The sequence below is a fragment of the Strongylocentrotus purpuratus genome, unplaced genomic scaffold, assembly GCF_000002235.5.
Source record: "Strongylocentrotus purpuratus isolate Spur 01 unplaced genomic scaffold, Spur_5.0 spur5_scaffold_14, whole genome shotgun sequence".
NCBI classification, from domain to species: domain Eukaryota; kingdom Metazoa; phylum Echinodermata; class Echinoidea; order Camarodonta; family Strongylocentrotidae; genus Strongylocentrotus; species Strongylocentrotus purpuratus.
In genome coordinates, this window is record NW_022145599.1 from 34,352,257 (window position 1) to 34,377,457 (window position 25,201).

General features: G+C 38.7%; 2 protein-coding genes across 2 annotated transcripts; both read left to right on the forward strand.

Annotated features, from left to right (window-relative positions):
* Positions 1–15,415: 15,415 nt before the first annotated feature.
* LOC115923662 (histone H1-delta-like) lies at positions 15,416–16,610 on the forward strand. The gene has a single exon (XM_030984808.1). The coding sequence runs from the start codon at positions 15,527–15,529 to the stop codon at positions 16,082–16,084; it is 558 nt and encodes a 185-aa protein (XP_030840668.1). The 5' UTR covers positions 15,416–15,526; the 3' UTR covers positions 16,085–16,610.
* Positions 16,611–18,083: 1,473 nt separating this feature from the next.
* On the forward strand, positions 18,084–24,875 carry LOC100893056. Its single transcript, XM_030984809.1, has 7 exons — positions 18,084–19,098; positions 19,693–19,770; positions 20,308–20,697; positions 21,291–21,527; positions 21,965–22,026; positions 23,036–23,215; positions 23,960–24,875. The coding sequence occupies exons 1-7, from the start codon at positions 18,429–18,431 to the stop codon at positions 24,464–24,466; spliced, it is 2,124 nt and encodes a 707-aa protein (XP_030840669.1). The 5' UTR covers positions 18,084–18,428; the 3' UTR covers positions 24,467–24,875.
* Positions 24,876–25,201: the final 326 nt, after the last annotated feature.

Below are 25,201 nucleotides of genomic sequence, written 5' to 3' on the forward strand. Positions count from 1 at the left end.
GCACGTCGCATTATAACCTTAACCCTAAACAAAACCCTAAATCAACCCAAAACCCACTAAAAACCCATACATCTACATTTTCCCTTTTTAGAATACAGCCCAAAGCCAATGTCGTTATTAGACCAATCGCATGTTCCAATTTTGTCTTTGCCCTATAAGATTTTTGTATCCTCGGTTGTAACTTGTAACTGTTCTGTAAAATTATAAATGCGATGTTGATCACGTTAATTATTGTCAGCAGTGAGGAAGCTATGGAGGCGATGGGGGCATATGCCTCCACCGGTCCACCCCCCCCCCCCCTCACCTCCCCTGGTCAACACCACCCGATCAAACAGCAAAAAGGGACAAGGGGAGACGAAGACTTTTGTAGCTTAGGTGATGGCGCTGTTCTTTTTCCTGTGACAGTGCTATTGATCGGGAGAGTCAGTTTGGCCAACCCGGTTCGAGTAAGGTGGGGAAAAGTTTAAAAACAAAAGAATGATTTAATACACGCCGTGTCGCTGTGTCGCCGTGTCGTGACCAACTGAGGTGAGGGTACGTTTATGCTCAATTTTGAAGGCAGAATGAGCGATTTGAAACGCTCATCATAAACGCTCATCGTAATCGCAGTTTCACGGTCTACTGTTTATGCTCACTTCTCTGGCTCCTCCAGGCATGATTCTGGCTGGGTTGCCTTGCAGCTGGATTTGCAAACCTGCACTGCGCATGCTACGTTGACCCCATTTAAACGCGTTTACAAATGATTGTGTGTTTATGCTTCCCAGAATCGCTGATTTTGCAGAATCGCCGATCCAAAACGCACCTTTTTGTGAGTTTACGATCGCCGTTTTTCTGTGATTCTACAAAAATGAGAAAGGACGCAACCGTGTTTTGAACTAAACGCGTAACAAATGCCTCATTCTGGCCAGAAAAGGGTGAGCATAAACGTACCCTCAATCCAAGCTGGCCAAACTCTGTGTATAGATGTGAATCGATAATCAGCCGCATCCAAAAATGCCAACATGGCGAAATTAAATTTATTAAAATGTCCAAGAATTTTCTTTTCTTATAAAACAACAAACTAAAGATGGAGTCAAACGTGAAAGTGAATAACATTGACGAAAAAGGTCGGATAAAATGAAATTACAATCCTGCCGCCTCATCATCCATCCGTGTTGGATGATGAGGCGGCAGGAATGATGATCCAGTGGAGGCGGGTGGGTGTGGGTTACGTAGGCATGTCCCCCCCCCCCCGCAAAGCCAAATGTGGCATACATCATACATGATTAATGATATACTGCTAATTCCGTGATTGTTTCATTGGCAACTACACCCCCCCCCCCCCCCCCCCCCCTCATCGCAGGATCGAGGCCACGTATTCAAATGATGTACCTGCTAAACATGAATGCCGGCAATGGAATCAAGAAAGGGAGAAGGTTACAATGTTGAATTAAACTCAGAGTAAAAGTCCATAATATGTATGGGTTGAATAATGTACAAGGGCTACGTAAATTCTATTTCAATGGGTGGGGGGGGGGGGGGGGGGGTGGTCTTATCGCTTTATGGATGTGCTAACCGAGTCGCGATTTTAAGGAAACGTCCATGACCCATGACTCTTCCTCTTTTTTCCTTTTCCCCAAACCTCTCCTTTCTTCCCCCTAATTTACCGACCTCAATTTCTCTCTCTCTCTCTCTCTCTCTCTCTCTCTCTCTCTCTCTCTTTCTCTCTCTCTTTCTCTCTCTCTCTCTCTCTCTCTCTCTCTCTCTCTCGCCCTCTCTCTCCCTCCTTCCCTCCCTCCCTCTCTCTCTCTCTCTCTCTCTCTCTCTCCTTCTTTCAATCTCTTTTGCTCGCTCGCTCTCTTAACTCATTCTCAATCCCATATTCTTTCATTGTCAATGTATTGTTGCGTATCTATCGAAACCCAGTCTCGAATCTTCATGTGACTATCATTACCACCATTAACATTACCAACAAAAACAATTTTCTATGACGTATACTGAGATTAAAGAAGATATTGAGCTAAATATCACCATTGGCGACTCCGAGCCATTTCGAGCAATCTTGATACAAGTATTTTTCAGTCTAAAAATAGGTAATACTCTCGTCATTCACAATAATTGATTCAATCAATATATCTCTGTCAATATCATAATCCGAAGCTAATTCATTGTCATCTGAAAACGTCGCTTTATCAATCATTTCAACCCAGTGGCACCAAGGACGGACTATTAATAGATGTATAATGTATGTGTTTTCAGATTATGATTTCATGATATTGTCAATGAATGACATTTAAATTGTAGAACTCGCCTCGCGTCAGTGGCGGTATTTGCATTCCCACAGTGGGGGGGGGGGGGGGGGGGGGGGGCGGGGGCAATCTGATAGGAGTCAAATATGTTGGTTGCAGCTTTTGGCAAGCTTTATTTTTCTTCATTAAAGAGTCATTTCACCACCCTAAACAAAAAATCTTTATTTAGAAGGAAATGGAGGGGTTTGAGGGAGGGAGCATGCAATTCCCGAGCGTTGACTATATTGGATTCTTTGATATTATTGCTATACAACTTTAACATTAAATTCACCGTTATCAAATATGTTGATGTGATGGAATGCTTCCAAGCTATGGTGTAGATACCGGAGCCACCCCCCCCCCCCCCTCCCAACGGATACCAAACATGGAGAAAATTAGACAAGCTCGAGATAGAGGTTGAGAGAGATTAATAAGGAGAGAAAGAGAGAGAACGAAGGAAGAAACAAAAGGGAAATGGGGGAAGGGGGAGGGGGGGGGGGGGTAATAGAGAAAGAGAGGGGTGGTGGAACTTATAGACCTTTCGCCGGAGTCTTTGCTCCCTCGAATTTAGTTCACCGGGAATTATGTTCCCCCCCCCCCAAAAAAAAAACAAAACAAAACAAAAACACAACAACAACAACAACAACAACAAACAAAACGGTTATTTGTAGTCTGTATGGGTACAGACTTTACTTAAGCAGTTTACCACATTTCCTAAAGCCGTGGGAAGAGCATACAGCTCTCTCAATCTCTGGCTGTGTCAAAATTAATACAGAGCATATGCAGTATGCCATCAGCATAGTCTCACAGCGCAGACACCGTTTTTTTATAATCCACAGTGAATGACATGCGTGTGTACGTGCAGACTACTTCGTCTCCTTCCTATATGACCCACATTCTCTATAGGCCACTGGTTCCAAGCCAGATTTTCACAGCTCGACTCGATCGGTCTCGACAGATAAGTCTCTGGTCTCGACCTAGGTTGCTTTCTCACTCAGAATATTCAGTTATACAAGACACATACTAGTGGAAGCCCGGAGTTGAAATAGATTTGAATCACATTTTGTTGTCCATACGCTATGTGACTATCACCATTATAGTAGTAGCTCTATACAGAGCGAATTTATTTTTCATTTCTTCACATAATATAAACAATAACAAAACAATAATAAAACGTAATGATATAACAGAAATGAGCATAAAATATCTTTGACATTGTTTTTTAGTTATTGTAATGCAAAATGATTTAATTACAAGAAATGAAAATGACGGGATTGTTGAAGGATTTTTTTTGTTGAGATATATGAATCATATCAGGATGGTTAATACAAACGTAAGAACGGAGCGCTATCCATGAGATGGTCTCAATAAGGGTAAACAGCAGCATATCCCCCCCCCCCCCTCTCTCTCTCTCTCTCTCTCTCTCTCTCTCCCTCTCTCCCTCTCTCTCTCTCTCTCTCTCTCTCTCTCCCTCTTTCTCTCTCTCACTCTCTCTCTCCCTCTCTCTCTTTGCGATGAAAGCTCGTCGTTATCTATTGTGTTCTATTTCAGCAGTCCCAGGGCTCGTGGATTTTTAATGAATGAACGAATGGATTATTAAATGGATGAATGATACTATATTTTTTAAACAACAGAATTATTTACAGAGTGAAACACAGGTATAGTAAACGAGAGACTAGGAAATAGTGCAAATGGCTGATGAAAATGTGGTTCTCTTATATTTATAACTCTATATACATGACGTATAATTCAACATTAAGGGGCGGGTCTAAAGGGGCACATGCCCCCCCCCCCCCCCCCCACTTAGCGAATTTGCGCCCGGCGCGATTTCAAATTTTCGGAAGCAAACAAAAATTTAAATGTGCTCTCCCCCCCCCCCCCCCGCTTATTCAGCGGCCGACTGAGTCGTTGCGAAATTTTTGGCTCGATTTAAAAATGTTGACCCCCCCCCCCCTTGAAAAAATCCTGCGTACGCTACTGATTTCACCCCATGCCATTTTGTGCCCCCCCCCCCCCGGTAAGAAATTCCTGGATCCGCCACTGACATTATGCTATATACTTAAAGTACGGAACATATCCCATTTCGCGTTAAAATAACAAATTCCTCATTCGATAAATATTCTGGATCCACCTACGACGACGTGGTACTAAAGGCTCGTTGAGTCAGATATCGCGGCAAAACTGCGTCGGTTAATATTTCATGATAACGTGAAGTCAGGGGCTGCGATCCCGGGGGAGGCCGGAGGAGACACATCCCCCACAATCTTGTTAGGGGGTCGTCCACCCCCTCCCCCCCCCCACCCACCTGTTCATGAAAAGAAATCGCGGCCCCTGCGTAAAGCGTAATACGCTTCGCCCATGTACATGTAGTATTTCTGCGCAAGTCCTTTGTTGCTGGCAGTATAGCCATCCATTTTACACGTTAAAAAATAGCAGCGTGTCCCCCCCCCCCCCCCCTTTTTTTTTGTGTGTGTGGCGGTTTACCGCGCCGTATCTGTACATTCCTTTTGTGTTTTCACAGTGCCTTTGACCATGAACCTAATGCTTTGACACACCGCATTAATATAGGTAGTATGAACTTAGTCTAAATGACTCGTCATGCTGAATTTCGAATACGGTAAAACCAAGTGGCTTTTGGATTTCAGGGGCGTATCCATGGTGGGCAGAGGGGACGGGTTGTGGGAAATTTTTAAAAAAAATCATTAAAAAAAAGCGATTTGCATCAGTCCTTACTTACCTGAGCGAATCTCACCTCTCAAAGAATCCAACAGATGGGGAGGTGTTCCTCTAAACTGTTGTTCAAATCTTTCTGTTTTCGTAGTGAGAGAGAGAGAGGTGCCTGTAACCACCCCCTCCCTACCCCAACCGACGTGTATACATCATGTTCCTTCTAGGCTTATATGAAAAACGTCATATTCTTAATCGTAATATTCTTTTTTTTTCTATAGCTCCTCCTTTTCTCCTTCTTCTTTAATTCATGTTCCTCCTTCTCCTCCTTCCCCTCCTTCTCCTCCTTCTTCATTTCTTTTTCTTTTTTTTCTTCTACTTCTTCTTCTTTCACAAAACGCTCTAAAATTAAAATCAAAAACATGCAAATACAACGGTTGATTTTCTTTTTGTAACACATGCTATCCACGCTTTTTCATTAAATTGAAGTACATTTTTTTCGTCCGTATTCTTCAAACGAGTAAAAACATATACTCAACATGAGATTAGGCCTATTTTCAGACGGTCTATAGCAAAATTCTATCGGAAGAATTTACAAAATTTAACCTAGAGCACTTTCAATAGCCTTGTCAATAACCTATTAAAATATTCGAAACGTTAACATGATTTCAATGTAGGGTATTGAATTTGGCCTCGAGTTCATTTTTACCAATAAAAGTTATTGCGATCATGTTTAAACATGTGAAAAATAAGGCAAAATGCTATTCAACCAGTGTCAGTTTACCAAACAACGAAGAAATATCTTTCAATTCTTAACCATATAACCTTGAAATGGCACAATGCATGGATTCATGACATTAGTACATAAGCTCTTCTCGAATTATTCTCGGAATGATAAAAATAACTCATTCCCCACATTCGATAAGACCGAAACGATCCCTCATTCAAACCAATCAAGTTCATTCAAAGTTCATTTCAGATTCATTTCAGGTTGCCGTCTGAATCGTATAAATTATCAACCTATCATTTCATTTAAAATTTTCCTATTTTTTGAAATATATTATATATTTTCCTGTTTATGCTTTTTTTTTTATCAGACACTAACCTAAAGGAATGGTAGTGTCACTGCTTAACCCTAAAAAGACTGGGGGCTGATTTAGCCCCCTCCTCCTCTATTTTCGCGATTACTTCGTAATGCTTTAACATTTTACGGTGCCACTTCATAACCTTTTTCCTTAGAGTCTTGCGCATCTTTTGAAACAACTTCTTTGAAAATCGGACATACCGTTACAAAGTCACGTGACCTTTTGTCTTTGCATGTCAGCCCGAAAATCGCTTATTTTCGTGATTTGTGAACAGAGCATATGGAACTATAATTTTTCCAAGTTTAGGTGTTTGTTTTGGGGGTCAAAGTAGTTGAATTGCAGTTAGAAATGAAATTTTTAAAATAAAGAAATACAGTTGTATACCTGTCTTTTCACATGTACACGTGAATAAAACTTATGGCCTTCTCATTTGCATAAAACAATACAATATTTAAAAAATAATACAAAGAAAAACAAAGATAAATCCCCCCCCCCCCCAAAAAAAAAAAGCATAATTAATTATCTATAATTAGTATATTCTAATTAAAGCAAATACTTTAGCTATGAAATATTGTAGATCTCATGGACTTCTTTATCACCATGGCAATTTGGAGTCGATCAGAGTTTCGGTTGTCGGGATCTTATGGGGGCCCTTTTAGCCCCCCCCCCCCAGTTTAGCCATTTATGTTAATGTATTTTCCTTCTCCCCACCACTCCGTCCATCTATCCCTCTCTCTCTCTCTCTCTCTCTCTCTCTCTCTCTCTCTCTTTCTCTCTCTCTCTCTATCTCTTTCTATTCTTGTATTCCTCAGCCAATCGTAAGTGTCATTTTTCTCTCGATTCAATTAATCAATGTATAATCACTCGCTTTTGCAAATTTAAGGCTAGCTAACAGATAATTGGATCGCAAGACATCAATTGCCTTTTGTCATTTAAAATGGTGAAGCTTGTAATCTCTCAATCTAACACAAAATTGTAATCTCTCCCCCCCCCCCCCCTCCCTCATTTCCCTTCCCTCCCTCGATAACTCCCTAACTCCCCGAATACCTCCTTCCCTATAGGGCTACAGGCCAGTTACCCAAATTTGTGACCAAAGGTCCCAGTACGAGAAATTGATTAAATATATGTACAGTCTCCTAAATACTACGGTTTTAGTGAAAGAACCAAGGGACGAAAGCATAGTGGAACGAATTTAGAAAATTGTTATATATCATAATCATGTGCAGGATTTATGTATGAGAAGTACACTTATTTATTTCCGTATAAATTATTGCTTTGTTGTGCATGTAAACTAAACAGTAAGTCTTGCGTCCTTCGTTGAAGTTGTTATTTTTCGTCCTCGAGCAATTCTGGAATTTCTGTTCCGTAAGTCCAAGGCCTAGCTGATCAAGGGTACCATCAGAGGCGTCTCTAAAGGAGGGGGGGGGGGTAGGGAAGTGAAACCTCGCCCCACCTGTCAGGATATAGTGGGTAAAATTGCGCTGCTGTCGGGAAAAATGAGAAAAGGGCAGGCCCCTTTGGTATTTTTCTGTGTGTAAACCTCCCCTAAACCCCCTAACCCCCCTTTTTTTCATGACCTCTTACCCCCCCCCCCCCCGCTTATTCAGCGGTCGGCTGAGTCGTTGCGATTTTTTTGGGACCAAAAAAAAAATTGTCCTCTTACCCTTACCCCCCCCCCCCCCCCCCCCCCCCCGCTTATTCAGCGGCTGGTTGAGTCGTTGCGAAATTTTCGGCCCGATTTATGAATGTTAACCCCCCCCCCCCCCCCCTTGAAAAAATCCTGCGTACGCGCCTGGAAAGGGGCAGGGGGGAATGAGAGGGAGAGGGAAAGGGAAAGAAAAGAAAAAGAGAAAGGAAAAGGAGGAAACAAAAGAAAGAGAAATGTTGCTGTGTCGGGTCCGCTGTGTCGGTATTCTTGCTCGATCCTCGTGTAGGCTTATTATGTCGGTAGGGCGGCTATTTTTTTCCCCTACGAACTACATTTTTGAAAATTCAGACAATGATAAAGAGTCGGTACAACAAATCGTCTTCTTTCTCTAATTATTAAATGAAACGTCAAAGCTTCCGCGCTTCGCGCAGAAGGAGGAAACTGAATTCAGACAAAGATTAAGAGTAGAGAACGGTACAACGAATCGTCTTCTTTCTCTAATAATTTAATGAAACGTCAAAGCTTCCGCGCGGGAAACTAATTTTAGACAAGGACACCGTACAACGAATCGTCTTCTTTCTTTATTACTTAAATGAATCGTCAAAGCTTCTGCGCTTTGCGCGGGAGGGGAAAACTGAATTCAGACAAGGATAAAGAGTCGAAAACAGTACAACGAATCGTCTTCTTTCTCTAATAATTTAACGAATTGTCAAAGCTTCTGCGCGTAAGGGGCGAAACAAGAATGAAGAGTCGGGAACTTTCTCTAATAATGTCAAAGCTTCCACGGTTTATAGGGTTTAATTTGTAGACATTAGGACATTGGCATTAACAAATTTTTAGGTAATTGGTGGCTAGTTTTGTAGGTAATCGGTGGCCTCTACACCCCCCCCCCCCCCCCACTGAAAAAGGTCTAGCGACGCCCCTGTGTATCAACCCTTGTCTTACGTAATGTGGAGGGGCGCGTGCGACCCCGACTGACCCTGAGCGTAGGTTGGACTTGGCGTGAGCTTAGGTCAAAAGAGTCTGCCCTTGTCTTACGTAATGACAAGGACAGACACTCTTCAGTCGCGTGCGGCCCCGAGCAAAGGCCAGACGGTGTCCTCAGTGTGGGAACAGACTCTGCCCTTAGCTCGAGGTCGGGTTGTATTCTTGTTCGGAGGTCGGCCTGCTCGAAAATAGCTCCCTATAAAATGCCGGGGAGATCCACAAGGATCTGTCGCCTTCCAAATTCGCTAGCGTTGTGATAATACATGTAGTTTATGCCAAGTTTGGAGAGCACGATTCCCGGGCACGATTACTCGACTTCAAATATTGAGGTGGCCTTCGTTAAAAAACGAATATGACTAAAATATATCCACTCTAGAGCTCTCATTCTTCTGTCACCTATGGTTTGTGCGCATAGTGATGTTCAAGCTAGAGCAGTATATGAAGTTTGCATGGATGGTTTAAGATCAAGAGAGACTGAGAGAGACTTATTGATTAGAGACGAGAGCATTGAGATCGACAGTGTCCGTATTCACCCTCCCCATGTAGATTATGTTTCACTTTCCAGAAGTTTCATTATAAACTTTGTTTATCTTACTATTTATCAAAATATCAAAGAAAATTGATCTATTATGCTCTGAAATACTCCAGACTTTGGTGTAAAATCTCTATTGGCTGTTACTGGCTATCAAGCAAGTCTAGGGGGAAAAGAAATGGGAAAAGGAGATGAAGAGGAAGAAAAAGAAGAAAATTAGAAAAACAAGAAATATGACAAGAGTATCAAGGAAGCAGAAAAGAGAAAGAATACAGAGAAGAGGAAAAAGAAGGAGGGAACAAATAACTTAAGAGGAGAGACGAAAATAAAACAGCAATAACTAAAAAGAAAAGATGAAAATTAATATAATTCTGAGGAAAAGTGGAAAGAGAAGAAATGTGAAAAGAAGAATTACAGTGGAAGAAGAAGAAACCATGATGAATTGAAGTACTCAGAACGGACAGTAAGATTTTATCGTTTGTTAATCACAAAAAACATGACATCGTTCTGTATAAAGCCTAAAAAAGAGAGATGGTGTATATAATTGCCCTTTAGGTGCCAGAACCTGGGTCGGTCGGGTGGATCTCTTTTTCTTTTTTCTTTTTTAACTCCCCCCCCCCCCCCCCCCCCCCTCCCCTCAAAACAGCGACCGTCGCCCAAAATCTCATAACTCATTTACACGAGACCGGGTCTACTTGTTTGCGCTAGCACGATTTCGAAACTAGGGCAGAAAACGAGTGAGAATTGGGAAATAATTTGATGATTTCATGCATTTAAACAAACAAAATACAAATTTTTCAATTCATTAAACATTTCTTTCTTCTAAAAAACGGTTACACAAAAAAATTAATAAAAAGCCGACAGCAGATTTTAAGATGTTTGAATCAGTCGCAAAGGGAAATACAACATCTTTTTTTTTTGAACGCCTAATGAACATTGACAGAAAGCACTTTCATGACGCTCATTATCGACTCAATTACGATGTCAGTAAGTAGGCCTATATAATTATGTAAACACATATTGGTATGTTTTACATCATTATCACTTTATGTTTATCATTTATTGTTAGTATACAACTTTTGCGGAGAAGCCTCATTATCAAAAGCTTTAATTTTTTAATTGCCGATTCAACAAACTAATACAATTGTTTAATGAACTGTTTAAAGAATTCAAAGTGAAAAATATCAAAGTAGTGGGTTGCTGGTCTTGGCGTTTTGGAGACCAGTTGAGGAAAGACATAAATTACCAGAAAGAAGAAAGATGCAATCATGAGAGACAACAAAGCAAGAAGATATAGAATATAGAATACCATGTCATATATAGAGCTAGTACCTATGGATCGCATAAGAGCGAATCGTTAAATATATTAATATATATTATGTTAAACAAAACAAAATTAAAAATAGAGGAAAACAAATATGCAGTATCATTAACTATGATGCCATGTCTACAATGACAACGTGCAACTATAATGACGCACAAATAATAATTACGAGCGACAAGAAAGTTTCATTATTCATCAGCGTAAGGTTTTAATGCAGTATGTATTTATGACTGCCTTTTAGCTTGAGGTGAAAAAGAAAGAGGTGGCGGGATATTGATTCGGAAGTGATTAACACATCATGACATAGTACTGTCTGAAGAAGATCATGTTTCGACGGAGAAGCTTTAATGCAAGTGCGGATATCATATTTGTAATGTTGATTAATCCGATCCGACGCGCCTAGGAAAAATATCCGGTTAAAATTACCGTCATATAAATCATGATAATGTAGTCCGAGAATAAATTAGATTAAAGTAACGACACTCCTTTATCATATTTGGGTTTACCCTTTTATGAAAGGAAATTTTAGCACTTGTAAGTGTATATATGCATGAGCTAGAATATAGGCCTAATCGTTTCTATTTTCATGTGGAATATAATATCATCGTAGGAAAAAAAGTTTGAACTTTTCAAAAATAACTGTTAACAAAATCTCTTCGTATAGATGTTAAAAGTTGGTAAGAAAGAAAGAGAGCGCAAAAAGATAGAGAGAGGGCAAGAGAGTGGAAAGCGAGAGCATTATGATAAAGAGAGAGAGAGGGGGGGGGGGAGTGAGCAGGAACGCTGAAAGGGAGAGAGAAAGAGTGGAGAGAGGGAGAGAGAGAGAGAGAGAGAGAGAGAGCAAGAGAGCGGAAAAGGATAGAGAGAGAGGGGAGAAAGAGATAGAGAGAGAGGGGAGAAAGAGATAGAGAGAGAGAGAGAGAGTGAGAGAGAAAGAGAAAGAGATAGGAAGAGATAGAGAGAGAGAGAGAGAGAGAGAGAGAGAGAGAGCAAGGAGGCGGCAAAGGAGATAGGGAGAGAGAGAGAGAGAGAGAGAGAGAGAGAGGGAGAGAGAGGACGTGAGTATTTTTTGAGAGTATGAGGATTTCAAGATATTTGTTTGCTTCCCATTAATTTTCAAAATCTGCAGGAGTCCTATGAACTATTCAGGTAGTATTAAATGTGTCTAAATGCACCCTTAGAAGAAGAAGAAGAAGAAGAAGAAGAAGAAGAAGAAGAAGAAGAAGAAGAAGAAGAAGAAGAAGAAGAAGAAGAAGAAGAAGGAGAAGAAGAAGAAGAAGAAGAAGAAGAAGAAGAAGAAGAAGAAGGAGAGAAGAAGAAGAAGAAGAAGAAGAAGAAGAAGAAGAAGAAGAAGAAGAAGGAGAAGAAGAAGGAGAAGAAGAAGAAGAAGAAGAAGAAGAAGAAGAAGAAGACAGCTCGGGTTAACAACTCCAAAAATCGTGTAACATGTTTTCATCAGCGAAAAAAGTAAATCGTTTGAAAATATAATGATTATTTTGTCATACAAAAACAATGTTAATTTATTCAATTTTGTCAATATTGTTTAAAGTTACTGACGGCTGCTGCATTAGCTATAGACCCATCAATAGTGTTTGGTCATAACTGCAAACTTTAAAGGTAATACAAAGTTTTGGGATGGGGTCATGAATTTGGTTCAAATGAACATATTGGAAGCATATGCGATCCTACAATATTCAGGGATCGTTGTTGCGGATGAAATCGAGTCTAAAGTTATGAAATTGTAAATAACAAACTCTTTATGTTATGTAGCTCCCTCTCAAGGTCAAGATATTAATTAAGCTATAAAACAATGTTTCTTGACTAAAATCGACCAATTAGCTATTCCCGTTTGTAAATTAAATATCACAACTACATATTCTGAGATTTTCATGGGCACAGCTACCATTGTACGGCCGTAGGCGCTATTTGAATTTTATCAAAATTTACCGGGAGCACCGGTAAATTTTTATATTCAATTTTTCTCGAAAGGAGAAGTGTTTTAGGGGCTAATTTTTCTTGTGCTTATAATACATCTACAGGGACATCTAAATATATATCAAAATTGTAAAGAATCACTTTCCACCCAATTTTCAAACTTCCCAAAACTTTGTATTACCTTTAATCATTTTTTTCAGCGAGTGTCGAAAGGGAATATAGCCTGGGTGGGCCAGGAAGAAATGAATGAAATAGAGGCAAAGACAAAATGCCAACAATGCCTGATAAAAAGAATATACAAGAATATTGAAATATATGGTGTGATTGTAATAGAAAAAAAGCTGGCCGGGGAAAGTATCCTATAGAAGATGAAAAAGAAGTAACAGTTAGTAAAGGCTTGGAATTAGTGGATACAAGTTTAAGAGCAATTTTATTCTACACATGATGAATGTTGTAATGCGTTTTCACTCAACAAAGTATCATACACAATACTGCAACATTGTATTCAACGAATTCGCATATACAACGGACGAAAATCCTGTAATAACAAAAAAAATCATAGCTTAATAAATATATATAAGAATCTTTCTGAATATTAACATATTTTGATAAACGCAAATGAATTTAATTGAACAATGACACGAACAGTATACAAGTATATAGTTGGAATCATTGTCGTGTTGGAGTGGTTTGTGGTTGATATTCAAGGTCAAAATGAACAAACTTGTAGACTGCATGGTATTGTGAATGTTTTTAGTTTTTATATGATAAACAAAATACCGATTTAGATTGATCTACCGATTCTTTTTGTCAAAGGAGAAAACTAATAATAAATAACACTTTATATACTATCACAAATCTCTCTATTAATATATCATGAGTTCAATCAGTTCTGTGTTGGTCTATAATATTATGCAACATACATTCACCAAATGAGGCGACTTTTATTTAGTGGTTTGTGATATTTCTTGTAATTGTGAAAGAATATAGGAGGTATGAACTGTATGAAACCGTCAAAACCTTCTCGCTGGAGAACATTAAGAGTCAGCATCGATTCCATGATAATAGAATAGACTCCTGCATCATTCCATGAGTTCCGCCACTTTTCATCCACTTTCAGGCACTGAGCCCATGTAAGCCTAAAGCAATATGTACAATCATTATGTTACAATATAACTGAGTACAGGATCATAATTGTGGTGTAATTGTTTATATATATATCTTCTTTTTGGAATTTCAGATAACATTTATTTCTTCTTTGCTGAAAGAAGAAGATCACACTCACACTCTCTCTAGTGTGGATCGCGATGCAAAACATAAACCATCTATAATGTCAGCGAACTATCCACATGCTGAGAATTCGAATCTCATTTGTGATCACGTCATGTTAATGTAGAACTATAACCCCTGTCTCTGTACTAGAAAACAGTTTTCTGATAGAAATAAGTCTTGACGTCGCAATCCTTTAAAAACAATATGACAAAATTTGTATAAAGTACATTGCGAAGTCATTTATGGCTATGCTCTATATTCGCTCTTGGAAAAAAAATGAGTGTGCGCTGAAACTCAGTTTTTGTAAAAGTTGCGTTTCCGTGTTTTCTCGCGCCACTATTAATACGGTTTATTTAAAAGTTCTCATGAAACATCTTCGTCTAATATTAACCATACTGCTAGAAAAGTAATATTTTTTCCAAATAATAATACTGTTTGGTTGAAAGGGATGGGGATAATTTCATTTTGTTTCTATCATCTTTCTTAACAGGAACTGAGTTGAATGCCCGCGTTCTCTAGCGATTCTTTATCGTACATCATTAGGGAACGAAGCCAAATCAGCGCCTCCTTTACAAAGCGAGTCCGTCCGTTTTCCCCCGCATTTTCCTTAAAATTCAATTAATGCCCTCCGTTAATGTTAGGAAAGTGTGAAAATATCTTGACTGAAGTGTATTACGTTAGGAGAAAAAGAAAATTCCATGAAATAATTAGAGAAAAAAAATATTGTTTGGGACTGCATCTCCATACAGTTAGTGGATGCCGATTGTGACGCAGCGAGAAAATTTTTCTGTCAAGCCGCTTGTCAATTCCGAGCTCGGGCATACACAAGACCAAGAATTAAAAAAAATGAAAAGTCATATTATCGCATGTTGTTTCAGCTATTTTAGCTGCAAATCTTCATCATGCCATGTAAAATATGAAAGAGAATGATATATCACCTGTATGACAATCGAAGAATAATGCAATTTAGAGATATTTGCTATAATTTTGGTGTATTGATAATAGGAGCTAGCGCTGAAGCTCGTAAGAACTTCGAAGGCGGGGGTCAGGCAAAGAAGTTGTATGGAACACAAAATCGCCTCTAATTTTCGTTTTTCTCACCAATTATGGTGATTTAGGTTTTAATATATATTAAATTAGCCACTCCTTTATTTCAAATAGATACTCATTGTTTATTTAGCGTTTCAATAGGTTAATTTTGTATTTTTTCGCCCAAAATTTAATTTGACAAGATGGCGGGGAAGGCAAAATATGTGTTAGTTATGTCGGGTTTACCAGGAATAACCAAAGTACAAAAATTCCTGTTAATATGAATTTTTGTCAGTTACATAGTTGAAGAACTAGTCTTTGATAGTCGAAAAGATGAGATTCGGAAACTCATTAATTAGTCTTAAAATAAAGGAAAACATAAGAATATCACTTTTCTTAAGATTGAAGGTGTTTCTCAAAACCGATTTAATTTCTGTAAATGCGAGAGCCCATGTCTTGTGGGAACCTCGTGGCATAAAGTTTAATATATGGTGTATCTGCACACAACAATAGGAATTCTATCGATTTCCACAAGATGTTAAAAAAAGGAACCAAAGTGACGAAGACAAGCACATAGGTCTGTACGTCCGCCATTTTAGACATTCGCAGCAGACTCTATTTACAAGCTTTCCCCGACGTCCGCAAAAAATAAATATATATTAGTGCGTCCTCAGCGTCCCTATCTCAGAGCATTTTTCGTTTGCCATCATATCAGAGTCGTCTGCTCATTCACAACACACCCCCTTCGTGTCAAGTTCACGTCTAACTCAAACATAAACAATGGCTGATACTGATGCTGCTCCTGCTGCTCCAGCTCCTTCTACCCCTAAGAAGGCAGCAAAGAAGAAGGCCAGCAAGCCTAAGACTCCAGCTTCTCATCCTAAATACAGCGACATGATCGCCAGTGCTCTTGAAAGTCTGAAGGAGAAGAAGGGGTCATCTCGCCAGGCCATTCTCAAGTACGTCAAAGCGAACTTCACAGTAGGAGACAACGCTAACGTTCACATCAAGCAGGCCCTGAAACGTGGTGTCACCTCTGGACAATTGAGACACGTGAAGGGAAGCGGTGCTTCAGGAAGCTTCCTCCTGGCTGAGAAAACCAAAACGCCGAAGAAGGCTGCCGCAAAGAAGGCCACACCCAAGAAGAAGCCAGCTGCTAAGAAAACCAAGAAGCCAGCAGCAAAGAAGGCAACAAAGAAGCCCGCCAAGAAGCCAGCCGCAAAGAAGAAGGTCGCCAAACCAGCAGCAAAGAAAGCAGCCAAACCTGTCGCAAAGAAAGCCACACCAAAGAAGAAGGTAGCGAAGAAGGCTGTCAAGGGAAAGGGAAAGAAGAAATAAGCATGTCCACATAGGACAAAGACTTTGTATATTTTTGTGACTGTTGTTTGTCTGTGACACTTGGACTTAAACTCCCGATAAACCCGCTTCAACTCATCTCTGTCTTTAGTTTTCCCGCCATTACAAAACCGTCTGCGAATGTTTTCAACGTGGAGTCGGACGCTAGTGACTTTCGTGAATCAACTTCAACCCCTGATTCTTGTGAAAATATCTTCGGTAGATCGATCTATCATCACATAGAAAAAAAAACTCACTTCAAAATGTGTATGAATAATAACTTGCCATCTCAACTTTTCTGCACATTCACAGGATCCTTTTGCTTTTGGACTGAAATAATCATTTGGACCGGCAGCTGAAAAGTTCAATATTTTGAGGAGTAGCAAGCTACGTCAAAAAGACTTTGTACAAAGACAATTATTTATGTGAAAGATCCAGCAGCCCAAAAAGAGACTATTGATTTTTAAATCTAGTATGTAAATCATGGAATGTAATAACTTTGTAATAAAAAAAAGCAACTAGAAATCTCGATTCGCAGCGTCAGTTTTGTGCATATTCAGATAATTGTATTTTAAAAGAGGTGTCTATCTTTGGAAGTGTGCCGGTATTCTTCAGTGAACGAGTTGTTAATTAAAGTTGGAAATGAGTGATCGGTGTGTTAAAAGAGGAATTCAGTTGTTATGGAAATGATTTGATATCGATATGTTCTTTTGACGAAATGGTATCGTTTACACAAAAGAGTGAATAAGTATGTTGTAAAAGGGAATGGAATTAGGAGGAGAACAAGGTAATTTAATTGTATGAAAGAGAAATTTTGAAGATGAGCGAATAAGTGGATACGGTTGCAAAAAAAAAAACAAAGGGAAAGAGAACACATTTACGTGCTTAAAACTTGAAAGAAATTGAGAAAAAGAAGAGTAGGCCTATAGTGAGTGTTTCATGCTGGAACTGATTTTGTCTTTCGGTAAAATTAAAGAATATGAGATAATTTCCACAAAATCTTAGAGAATGACAAGGAGAGGTGTATATGAGGAAAAAATCAAGAAGAATGAGCGTGGTAAATATTTACTGGTAATATACGCCAGATGAGAACGACCCCCCCCCCCACACACACACACACACATACACACATGAACGCACACAGTTTCCACAAGCCTACACACATATCTATCAGCAAGTTGCCAAGTAAAAAGTAAATTTGAAAAGCATTACATTAATAATAAAAATTTTAATTAATATTGATGATAACATAAACAGTACATTTTAGTACAAATAATGAAAGGCTAATAATGACAATGACCTAAAAAGGAACAATGTATAGGCCTACTTTGCGAGCCTTTATCAGAATAAATTAAGTATAGCCCATTATGGCAACTAACTTGCAGAGGAGAAATATTGTCATGAAGTCAATGAAAAAATAAAATCACTACTGCATGTATAATCATCGATCTGACAAAAGCCTGGCAAAAAAGTGTACACTCATGAACTCAGCGTCCAACACTACATGTACTTCTTGGCTTCTAAGTAGATTTTCTAATTTGTATGATTTTTTCTTGTAATTCTTTCCTTTCTATTTAAAGCGCATAGGGACATGCTATCCTGTAATGTGTTATGCGCTATAAAAGAACTGAGTATTATTTTTATTATTATTTAAAATGGTCTACATCAATTAAACGTTTCATGAACCACACGAAATTGAACCATTCGTCAATGTGACATTAGTTTCTCTTCTAAAATCTGTCTATTCGATGTAATCCTGGGTCCACATTTGTTTGCTAGAGAATAAAATCATGCACAAGGAAACATGAAACATATATATGCTGGCATTGCCACGCAGATATACTATGTGCACTGTACTACCAGGGACATCGTTATCTGGAAGTTCAATTTCCCGGGATTTTAGCCTGATCCATTACGTATTAGGGATGTTTGCATTTATTAATATGAATACAAAACAACATTTTGTACCAAATTCATATTTAGAGTTTAAAATCAGTTCAATAATAATACAATTGTTAGAAAATATATAAGTTACAGAAAAATAGACGTTTTCTTTCGATTATGTCCAATCAATCTGAGAGATATTCCCCTGACAAAATGGAGTCGCCTTCCAAAAATGGCCCTCTAGGGCAAGTGTTTTGATTGATTTGCGCATGCGGGCAAGTCCCTCATTATGCATAAAATAGGGCAGGACGCGATAGAGGCTACTTGACTACTGCCCGAATTCGCGAGTCTGTTGCCAAACATTTTGACATAAAAATGTGATTGGTTCGGGTTCAATTTGAGTAAATTTGGTACCACAACCCCCGTAAATTCTCCAGGAACGGGTCGTATACCGTAGCAGACCATGGAAATCCAGCAAGCCCGTGAAAATCGAGCGAAACCCCGCGATGTCGATCGCGGCAGAGCAGGCGACGTGGACAATAACACGCCCGTCTACAGCGATATAACACTGGCGAACATGAATGCGGAAACAGACGGTATTAATATTGACACCAGACATGGTAGTCTGCTCGACCCAGCTCAGGGCGCACAACTCTGCCTTCTCGCTGCCAAGTCCCCCAAGAGCAACATCTACAAAGCTTACGATAAAACCAGACGGGCCCGCTCATTTATCCCACATTGGGTAGTCGAGTACCCATGGCTGGAATTCAACGCAGAGAAAGAATGCATGTTTTGCATCTACTGTCGCGAATATCAGAGGACACACGATGCAGAATTTACCAATACTTTTGTTCATGGTGCGACCAATTTTCGGCTAGATTCTGTGAAGGCTCATGATAACAGCACGAAACACAGGCAGGTTATGCTGGTGATGAGCGGGAAGATTGCATCTGTTCCGAAACCGGCATCCAAGCAAGCCATCAAACCCTCGAGAGCTGGTACGAGTAAAGGAGTGGAAGAGATAGATAGGCTTCGGGTTGGAGCCTTCTTCGAGCCAGAGGACGTTGATGGATATGATGAAACTCGAATGATGGGTGCTACTTGTAGCTCTTCAATCCATAGGTCAACAGATGGTATGTTTTCTTTTTGAGGTTTGGGATTAATGATAGAGAGAGAAAGAGAGAGAGAGAGAGAGAGAGAGAGAGATGGAGAGGGGATTATACATGCAACCTATTATCATCATCAGTTGAGTACTTTTGTTATATCTCATAATTTTGTTACATAACTAAACAGGTTGTTTTTAAAAGAAAAAGAACAATTTTGTTCATGATGATTATAAAATAATGATTTTAAATATGAAATGATAATGATAAAATATATATACATCAATTAATGGTAATAATGAAATATATATATATATATTAATGATAATAATAAAAATGATGAAAATAATAATAATGATAAAGACTTCTAATATAAATTATTATTAGACCTGGTCGACTGATGTTGGTCTGATAACTTGATTACTTTTGATATCACTTTTCCCTTCTAAATTTTTCTAAAGCAAACTCATATCAATCTTTTGGTTAAAAGCAGTGAATTATCTATATGATGCACTTATAGTGAATGACTTAATGAATAAATCAGAAGACTGGGACAGAAATCATCTGTAATTTAGATTGCATATCTAACAATTTAGATTTTTGTTATTTCTTCTTACTTCCAAGATGAAGGAAACCAAAGGCACTATATTCCACCATCTGCTGATCTGACAGAAGAACCATTTTATCCACCAAACCCCATGGGTAAGAAAGAGCTCAACACCTATCTTGTTTTATTCTACTTGTATAAGCTGTCCAATGTATGCCTACTTTTGTTTTTACTTCTGCGGAGAAATTTTGTGTATTATATTGAACCACATTATTTATTTTTTGCTATTGAGTGCATATTTCATTTTTCTTAAAATATGTAATGTCCAAACAACTTTTCCCAGTAACCTCAAGCTTAACTTTCCACATTTATGTGGGATGATTTTCTGTGATCATGTGAATTAAGTAGATTAAGCAAAAGACACAGAAGCTACTATTTGAAAGAAACATATTTCATATATTAAAATATATTCATGACATCTTTGACATGAATCAAAACTTGGTTTATCTATGGCTGCAGGCTGTATTCCTAAAAGTTTTGGAAAGAAACTTGCAGCACCAGATGTATTTATACTAGGTACAATGGTACATGTACATGAAGTATATATTGAAGTATGTTTGTATTTTTATCATTCCTATGATATATATATATATATATATAAGTGCAAGCGTTTTGTTTTTCTTTAATATTAGCAAAATACATCAAGACTCTACAGAAAATTTACCCTCATCTTCCTCTAAATGAGTTATCTGAGACATCCTTAGCAACCACCGTTCCCCAGCAACCATCTTCATCTAGGGTGGGAGATGAAGCAGAGCAACTGATTGAGATGGAGGAGAACAGGGAGGAGTATCTCATCAAGGATGAACCATTGTCTCCAGGTTTGGAGGAGCAAGAAAAGGAGGAGAGGGAGCCGGGTGAGGGAGAGGGTCCATCAACATCAATGGGTGGAAGAGGGAGGATAGAGAGAGCTGTTCCGCCAATGAGGAAGATGTGGATGGTCAATACCAATGGAGCAACCTCCCTGTCGCAGGAAGAGGAGGAGGAAGAGGAGGAGAATGATGCGGAATATGACCGAGCAGGTATGGCCTCTAAAACATCTCACCCTTTTGTTGAAGTTCAGTTATAGAGGATGAGAAGGAAAATAAACAAGTTGATCTTGATGTATGCAATCGACTCTAAAAATCATGTTTACTGTGTATTTTTTATAGCTAATATAATTCAAATGATTAAAATGATTTTATTTCTCATGCAAAAAATAATACAAGAATAATTATATCACAACAAATATGCAATGAAACAATAAATATAATGGAAATAGCGCGAGAAAAGAGGAACTAACTTGAAGCAGAGCTTGTTGAAGTGTTAGTATACTTGTATACTTTCATGTTTTACGTCTATAGTGATTCTCGATTAATCGCAGCTATTAGTAAGATTTAGTATTTGCTGATAGATTGGATTAAACATATTCTTAGTCATGTGACGTGATAGTCTATTGGAAAGTAAGTTTATAAGTATTCTGCCCTTTTATATGTGCCACATGTCTGCCTGTATGTCTTCATGTTATATGGTTTTTAAAGTATGTAAATTTATATAAAGCCAACTTTCTTGCAAAGTGAACAATGACCTTGATTTTCAAATTGGATTCTCTGAATAATAATAAATATTTTCTCAGGGAATGAACCTAGCAATCATCATCTGGACGATGACGATGAAGGTGAGGCTGCTGAGGGTGTACCGCAGCATTCTGGAGCGATGACAGACTTCTTTATCAATCCAGTTGTACCAGTTTACAGACAGGGCAAGAGAACAACAAGACTCCTACCTAAGGCGAAGAGACAGAAATTAGAGATGATTATGGCTCGGCAGATGCAAGGAGAAGATATAATGAATATTAGTGATGATAGATTAGGTACGTTTTTGTATTCCTGAATTTATTTGTATGTTTTGTATCGCATTCTCTAAATATAACTGGAAAACTTCGAAATGTATTTGTATTAGTTATTCATGTACAGTGTATGGTAACAACTGATTTGCAGATTTTGCTTCAAGGCTAGCAGTTAACAAACGTATAATTATGTTTGCTAATCACAATGTAAATGCAGGACTGTCATGAAGTTTTGATGAATGTAATTATACCAATTAGATATTACGGAGCTCTGTGATAATTCCTGCTACAGACAAGGGCATACATGCAAAGCATGCACATTCATGTATGTAAGTGTTTGAATTATGAGTTTTCAGTCACTGATAGGAGAAAAGATTCTTTGACAGGCACATTTATTATAATGAAATAAATTCAAGTGTCTCAACTTTCATCATTTTTTTACGACTCTTTGTTGTTTCCAGGTGATCAGCGGCTTCAGTCTAACCCAGAAGTAGAAGTAGCCAACTCTTCTTCATCAAATGATGTAAGTTCTTAAATACCTTTTGCAATTTGAATCCAAATGCCTCTAGATAGCAGTGAATACGTTCAATTGATAGAAATGATAACGAATTCATGATGTAGATATCCATGGGTTGCCAGAAATTCTCACAATGGCGACTGATCGATGCAAGCCAGGGAAAAACACATCTCTTCCTAGTCAGTTCCTATCCTTCTTTTTGATTTCATAGAATTGATGTGTAGCTTTTGCAAATACTGTTAGTCATTTTAATTGGGCAGGCCAGAATTTCAGGTGGTTTACCATGCCATGTGTGAAAGCGGGGTGACTGGCATAATGGCAGCGGTGGAATATGGATATGTATCGATGTGCAACTTTTGGAAAAAAGGGTGTCAATTTAATTTGGCAGGCCAGATTTTTTAAGGTGGATTACCTTGTCCTGTGTGAACGTGGTGTGACTGGCAAAATGGCAGCGGTGGGATATGGATGTATGAATTGATGTGGAACTTTTGTAAAAAGTAATTTTAATTTGGCAGGCCAGATTTTTTAGGTAAGTCCCATAATGGTGGCGGTGGGATATGGATATGAATTCCTGCTATTGCCAATACCCCAAAATGCCCAGTTATAAATTTTATGTCCTGATTTCATGGCCTTAGTTATTTTCGGTCCATTTCAGGCAGCTGTAGTAACCGATCTAGCTAGCTCCCTAGTCCCTACATGCATGAACCGTATACATCGAAAGCATGTAAGTACCGGAAGTAGTTCAAAATTACATCCAAAAGGTCAACGTCGGGGCATTCGGGGGTATTGGCGATATAGAATTGAGTAACTTTCAGAAAAAGTCATGGTTTGCCTTGTCACGGGTGAACGTGGTGTGACTGGCATAAAGGCAGCAGTGGGATATTGGTATGGATATGAGTTGATGTGTAACTTCTGGGTGTCGTTTTAATTTTTCAGTTGATTTACAATGGCATATATGTTTGTTTCAGAAAACAGGGACTAATGAAAACAATGTACCTTTGTTATATCTATTTAGCCTCATTGGAAACGTCTAGCAGAATCATTTGCGATAAAGTACAACCAACTTTCAGAGGACCACACCAATCTGATGAAGCTATTCCAGAACAAGGTTTCCAAGCTAGAGAAGAAGTGTAATGACCTTGAACAGGCATGTCAAACCCGAGAGAAGGCGCCACATAACAACTCCACTCAACAGGTGCATTTACAAATAACTTTATGTGAATCTTTCTTTACCAAAAAAAAACTACATATCACATAAAATGAAAAATCTGATGTATTGCAAATTAGATTAGGTTTATGTTGCACATCTTTCATTCAATTTTATTTTTTATTTTTTTATATTTTTTATTGATCCTCTCTTCTTGTCTGTTACATGTCACTCCAGACTCCCATATGATCCAGCAACATTCCATATTACTTCAGATACACTTGACATTTTAAACCTCATGAATTCCACCAGGTTATTTTCTTTAATTCTATCAAGTTTTCAGTTCAGGTTGGAAAGTATGAGAGATTTATGTCAATAGGCTTCAATTGTTGAAAGCAATCCCCATTTTCAATCTTTTGCTCAGGTTCAGTCCTTGGTACTGATAAGTAAGACGATTTTGTGTAATGTATTTAAAGGTTCAAAAACCTGTAAGACGGGAGGAATTAAATGTTTCTTAATGACTTCACTTCCATCCTTCAAAGTTAAAGTTGAATGCATACATTTATATGATTTTGTCCCTATTGATTTGTAATGTTCTTAAACTAGGATTTTTATGATTAACTAACTCTGTTCGCATTGATGTGTATATCATATGTATTGTAATTTGTAGGTTTGCACTTTTTTGTTTTGTTTAATATGTAATTGGTTATCAGTCTATCTGTTTGTTATAGCGCTAAGAGACTTCCGTGGTAAGCGCTTTATAAGTAACATTTTTATTATTATTATTATTAGGATGGCATTCCAGGGGGACAGGGTGCTTCCGGGAGCAGTCTGTCATCCCCGAGGATCAGCATGTACAGCTCAGTGATTGTACTACAGGTGCAGGGTCAGGATCCAATCAACATCAGAAGCAATGCAGATACAAACTTCAATACAGTCCAGGAGAACCTGTCACAAAATGGTATTCATATATCTTTAGGAGCCAATAACATTCCAAACACTATCGAGGAGCAGCTCAGTCTTCATTCACGAGCAGGAGGTCAAAGGTCACATTCCAAGTCAGCATCACCGTCGGCATCCTCGAGAATAATAGGGGATGCATCTGGTGAGAATGTGAGTAGGTATGATTTATCTCCTGAAAGAGTAGAGACTAGAACCAGAGACTCCAATCTGGCGTCAGGAGTGGGATCGGCTCTCCAGAATGACTTAGAAGTGCGGAAATCTGACCTGTCAGGACATGAAAACCAACCGTTGGACAAACATGGTTACCTGATAGATAATGGAATAGTGGCTGAGTGATGATGCTGCCCTTTCAGGGAGTGACCCTTCGGTATCTGCTAGAACTGATGGCCCAACCCCAAATGTCATTGGTGACATCGATGATGATAATTATAGCTCACATCACAAAAATCCAGCAACAATGTTGAGTGAATCTGCACTGGATGATGCAGGAGATCAGGAATCAGTTTCTCATGAACTTGAGAAAGTAACACCATGTAGAAGTGCCTCTTCAACAGCAAATGGAATCATATGAGTAGAACAGGGTAGCAGCTAGTCTGCAGGTAGGACCCCGATGCTATCTAATGTTGCACTATGATTTTTATTCCATGGGAGTAGCTTTTAAAGGCAGGCTTTACTACTTCAGCTAGAAGGGATTAGACCACCCAGCGAGCCAGCGAGGTCACTGTGACAGGTGGCTATCTCATTAACTCAGCTCTCATTTAACATAAGAAAAAGAGGATCATGGGGGACCAACAGGCACCGATTGGGGAAGTTTTCTATATAGAGGGAGCAAGTAGCTACAAGTAGGACAGTGTGCCTTTAATGGCAATACATTATCGAGGGGAATTTAAGCTTCTTACACCAGAGTAGAAGCTGACAAATCAGGAAAAACATTATATGTGTCTACTGAAAGTTGTTTAGAATGAACTTTTCTCAATTTGTATGATGGAACAGAATTATTTTTTCGTGATATATACAAATATATATATATATATATACCGGTATATATGATTTATTTTTTGACTTGCATGA